This window comes from Hyaena hyaena, unplaced genomic scaffold (assembly GCF_003009895.1).
Source record: "Hyaena hyaena isolate Hyena2069 unplaced genomic scaffold, ASM300989v1 scaffold_579, whole genome shotgun sequence".
Lineage (NCBI taxonomy): Eukaryota > Metazoa > Chordata > Mammalia > Carnivora > Hyaenidae > Hyaena > Hyaena hyaena.
Genome location: NW_024081207.1, coordinates 30,190 through 34,851, shown reverse-complemented (window position 1 = coordinate 34,851; position 4,662 = coordinate 30,190). Strand labels below are relative to the sequence as shown.

Here is a 4,662-nt window from a genome sequence, read left to right as displayed (position 1 = left end):
GTTGTGTTAGTTAATACTGGTGCAAAAAATGAAATAGAGACCAAATATTTGTATATAGCACTATATATATTTTTATATACTGTATACTCATATCAAAACTTGCCATTTCTATTAAGAAGCTGATAAGTTACTCTCTAATTTCATAAATTATACCACAGCTGTGAAAATATGGACAACTATTTTATATTTTTGATGCTATATAAGACATTTAATGTTTATACAGAGAGCTGCAAAAATCACAGAGGTGATGTAATGGGAATCGATGAACATTTTCACCTGAATTTCCACCGGCCTTTTTCTTCAGCCAGAATCATCTTGATAGTCTCTGAATATTCTTTTCGAGATGAATATGGTGTCTGTTTCTTCAATAAATACACATACACACATTTTAGATATATGTGTGTATATACATTTATACAAGTGTATATATATATATATATACACATACATACACACATGTATATAGTCTACATATGTATATATATTTCTGTGTGCACTTATACACCTATGCACACATAATGTCCTTTGGTTTATTTTCAGACTGTTAATATGAAATGGATTTTTGATGGTTTCTATTAATTTTTTTCTTTAAATCTAAACTGGTTTAAAAAGACCTTTGCGACAGGTAATAAATTTCTTTTAAAAATCATAAATAATATCACATTTTAAAGCATCATATAGAGAAGGTCATACGGTGTTAGAGAAGACAGAAATTCATGCCAATATGTGGAGGGGAAAGAAAATGGGTTTTACAGAGTTTTCTCTTAAAGTTGCCACCTTCAGGGAACAGAACCTAGTGCCCTGTGTTGCTGGCTTTAAAGGAAAGGTGCTCCAAGCTTTGCTACGTGCTCCCATGGGAAGGGAGAAGTTCAGCCAGGAGTGGTTGACCTGTTCCTGGGAATCAAATCAAAAAAATAACTCATTTCTTGGGAATGGATGGGCATTGGGATTGCTGATGAGGGGACAATCCTCGGGTAGAAAACCAAAGGGATGACAGGTCAGAAAGCATTTCTATTTGGTAATAAAATGGTGCTGTGTCTTTTGGGGTCAGCAGGGAGAGACGTGTCACCTTTGGGTTGCATGTTGACTACCTTCATGGATTGCTATCAACATGGTGACTGACTGTGTGCTTTCCCTACGGAGGTCTATCTCTTGCTTCCTTCAGGTCTCACGTTGCTGGAGGAAGAGTCAGCATCCCCCCCACCCTCCAGTTTGGCAGAAGAGGCTCCACACAAATGGAGGTCCACATCTTCGAACATGCCCCCTTCACCCTTCACACACCTCTTCTAGAACACAGGCTATTCCCCCAACATATCAAAGAAACCACAACCATATGTTTTGGAAGTCAAAGCCTAAGTATATGTATGCCAAAAATACTCATTTCATGTCTCACTTACATCAGATGAAGAAGCCCCAAAGTGATTTAGGAAAAGGAACGTTCCTGTGTTCTAAGCTACAAAGCTATTCTTTACTTGACATGTGGCCAGACTTCCCTTGTCTTTTTTTTTCTTCTGAATAGCTATGTGAGGGACCCCAGAAAATTGGGGCTAGGATGAATTCTATACAAACTGAGTAATTTGGGTTTCTCTAGCAGATTTTACCATAACTCAGAGCAGCAGCTGGTGAAAAGGACAGCCAAGCTACGTAGGTTTTATATGTATCACGCTGGCTGAGTAGGACAACACCTGTTGGTGTTGGTGGTTAGGATTTCCAATGCTCGTGCATTTTGACTGTTTCTTTCCCCAGCCAGTAATCAGGGCTGTCACGGATGGTGTCTTTCGCATCATAACTACCATCTACGTCACTGAAAAATCTTGCTAAGCTCAAAACATTTTTCCCCAAAGGATCGACGGCATCTGTTGTGCTTTAGAGATTCAGAGCTCACCTTCTGTTATAATCTTTTTCTTTTTATGTAACAGGTTCTCAGTTGAGACCATGAATTAGCATTCTTGGAGTCACTGTGCATGGCTTTTTCAATGCAGTCTCTTCTCAGATATGAAAAAAATGGAGGAGAAAGCTGTCCCAGTTTTGTTTGCTGGCTATCACCTATTTGAATGACACAAACAAAGAGCTTAGAGTCACAAATAGGACATAGGTGTTGATGGGAACACTGTATTTGGGGCAGAGAATGAAAAAGAGTGCTTCCATTGTAAAGAAAAGAATTAGTGACAGTGAGCGAAGCTTCAGGTCAGGGGGTTGGGATCGCTTATGTGAGGGTGACAGTAATTGCTAGGCTCCTGACAGAGTGTGGAACGAGGACAGAGAAGGCAGAGATGGGGGAGGGAGGGAGGCGGTGGAGGCCCGGGTGAGGTGCTAGTTCTCACGCAGGATGCTCTTCAGACTTCTCTCCACGGCTTCATCCAGCTCCTCTTCCAGCTCCTCCTTCTTGGACATGGCCAGCTTGGACTGGTAATCCCTCACAACCTGGTCAATGTAAGGGGCGCTCTGCGTGCCATGCAGCATTAGTGTCCACTCCTTCAGCACCCCCTTCTGGGGTGTGCTCCCAACAAACCCCAGCTCCAGGGTCCAGGTTCCTCGGGCGTCTTCCCCCCATGTGTGGGTGGTCATGAAAGGCCACTTGTCAAAGCCCACCTTGGAGTCATCATCCCTTGGACGTCGGCTCAGCAAAATGGACTTGGTGCCCATTGGGGAAGTCATGTTGATGTTTAGGTCTCCTCTCCTGCTTGCATTGACTGTGATGACAGCTTGGACGTGCTCAAGGTAGCGGACAAAGTTTTCTTTCCCCTCACACGCATCGGTCGTGAGGGTCAGCACCAACTTGCCGGTGGAGGGTATTTTCCTGAGGGCAAAGTGAAGAGATATGGTAAGGGATGGGCACACCACACTTAGGGTTTTAAAGGCAGGTTCAGGTACCAGGAAGTGCAGGGGTTTTGGGGTTAATCAGACAGACCAGCTGTGTGAGCCTGGGCACCTTACCTATGCCTTCTGAACCTTCTATGCAGAAGGGGAATGTAGTGGATGCTGTTCACGCCCTTCTCACTTCTAAGTCACCTCTGCATTCAGCTGTGGCTGAGGCTGTGGCTCCCATGTGACCTGACTGCTTCCCACCTCAGGTGTCAGCATCTCCTGGCTTCTCTCCTGGAGCTTTCCCCCAAACCATTGGAGCTTGCTTAGCCTATGTGCAGGGCAGCCCCAAAGTGTCAGGGACTTAATCCCTCAGGGACAACTCCCTACCAGTGACTGGGATAGAAAGTGATAAACAGACCTTGGTTTCCCTGTTCCTCAGGAGGACAACTCAGTGTCCCCAGTGGGACTGGGCCTGTTGCCCACAGTGACAACTTGCTCATCAATGCACTCCTGACTGGCTCTCAGGACTCCATTCCTCACTTGTGTTTCCTGGGATCATCTCTCAAAAAATTGTCAGCACCCATCTCTCACTTCTGGGTCTACTTTTGGGACAGCCCAAGCTGAGACAGGAGCTCATAATGCCTTTCTTTTAAAGTGCTAAGTATCTTGGGGCGCCTGGGTGGCTTAGTCGGTTAAGCGTCCGACTTTCGCTTAGGTCATGATCTCGCGGTTCGTGGGTTCGAGCCCCGCATCGGGCTCTGTGCTGACTGCCAGCTCAGAGCCTGGAGACTATTTCAGAGTCTGTATCTCCCTCTCTCTCTGACCCTCCCCTGCTCACGCTGTCTCTCTCTCTCCTAGAAATAAATAAAAATATTTTTTTAAAAAGTACTAAGTATCTTGATAAATAGAAATTATTGCGAATATGATTATTACTATCATAGAAAAAGCTGATATGGGGTTAATTAAACCTAGTGAAAGATTCCTCAGTTGACTTCCCACACAACCAATCTACTTCCTGGATATGGCCTCCTTTGAAGGCAAGATGCTCAAAGGTTCTTGCATCAGAAACGTAATAAACTACACTTGAGGACTGCACAGTGTAATGGAAAGACTCCAGACATTAGGAACAACCCTCTCTGTGTTAGAATTCTCTTTGATGCTTACAGGTCAGGAGAGCTTGGGCAAATTATTTAAATACTTTGGAGTCTCACTGTCCTTATAGTTGGGTTTTGTGAGATGAAATCAGACTGTGCATGATAACACAAAGCACAGTGCCTGGATCAAGGTACTAGCTCCCCTTCTCTGGGCTTTTCCCTATGTGAATATCCTCCCTTGACAGGATTTTTGTTTTGGAGCATAAAATGGTGGGTATTTTAGAGCCCATGTCTTGTAGAGCCCATCTACAAAACGATGCTCATACACCCAGCTCAGAGGCAAGTCTTGGTTCTGCATGACCCTTGGGACCAAAGCCACAAACCTGGGAGGTCTTGCTGAACCTTAGCCTGTATCTCAATGATAAAAGGTCAGTACTCTCCTGAGGAGCTTTCAAAATATATGCTTTAATAGTTTCATAAATGCTGCTGTGTGTGCTCTGCATGGATGCTGATGCTGAATGATACATGAAATATCCATTTGCCATGAAGATCTAGTGATGGTGGTGGAAGCAGGGTACAAAGCTCTAGGAAAATCATCCAGTTTAGTGGAGAACAAGCATCAGGTCAGCTTTGGAGGTCAAAGTATGGAAAGCCACTAGCTAGATCTCTTCAAAAAGATGTAATTTAGGGGTGCCTGGGTGGCTTAGTTGGTTGAGCGTCCGACTTTCGCTTAGGTCATGATCTCACAGTTCGTGGGTTC

The 4,662-nt window shown here is 44.2% G+C and overlaps 1 protein-coding gene across 1 annotated transcript in view; it reads right to left on the bottom strand.

Annotated features, from left to right (window-relative positions):
• Positions 1-458: 458 nt before the first annotated feature.
• Positions 459-4,662, bottom strand: part of PCSK2 (proprotein convertase subtilisin/kexin type 2) — a gene marked incomplete at its 5' end in the record, with an annotated part of 33,756 nt that continues 29,552 nt past the window's right edge. Inside the window, one exon of the mRNA XM_039256479.1 lies at positions 459-2,800. Coding sequence (XP_039112410.1) covers positions 2,314-2,800 — 487 coding nt within the window. The remainder of the gene's footprint in view (positions 2,801-4,662) is intronic.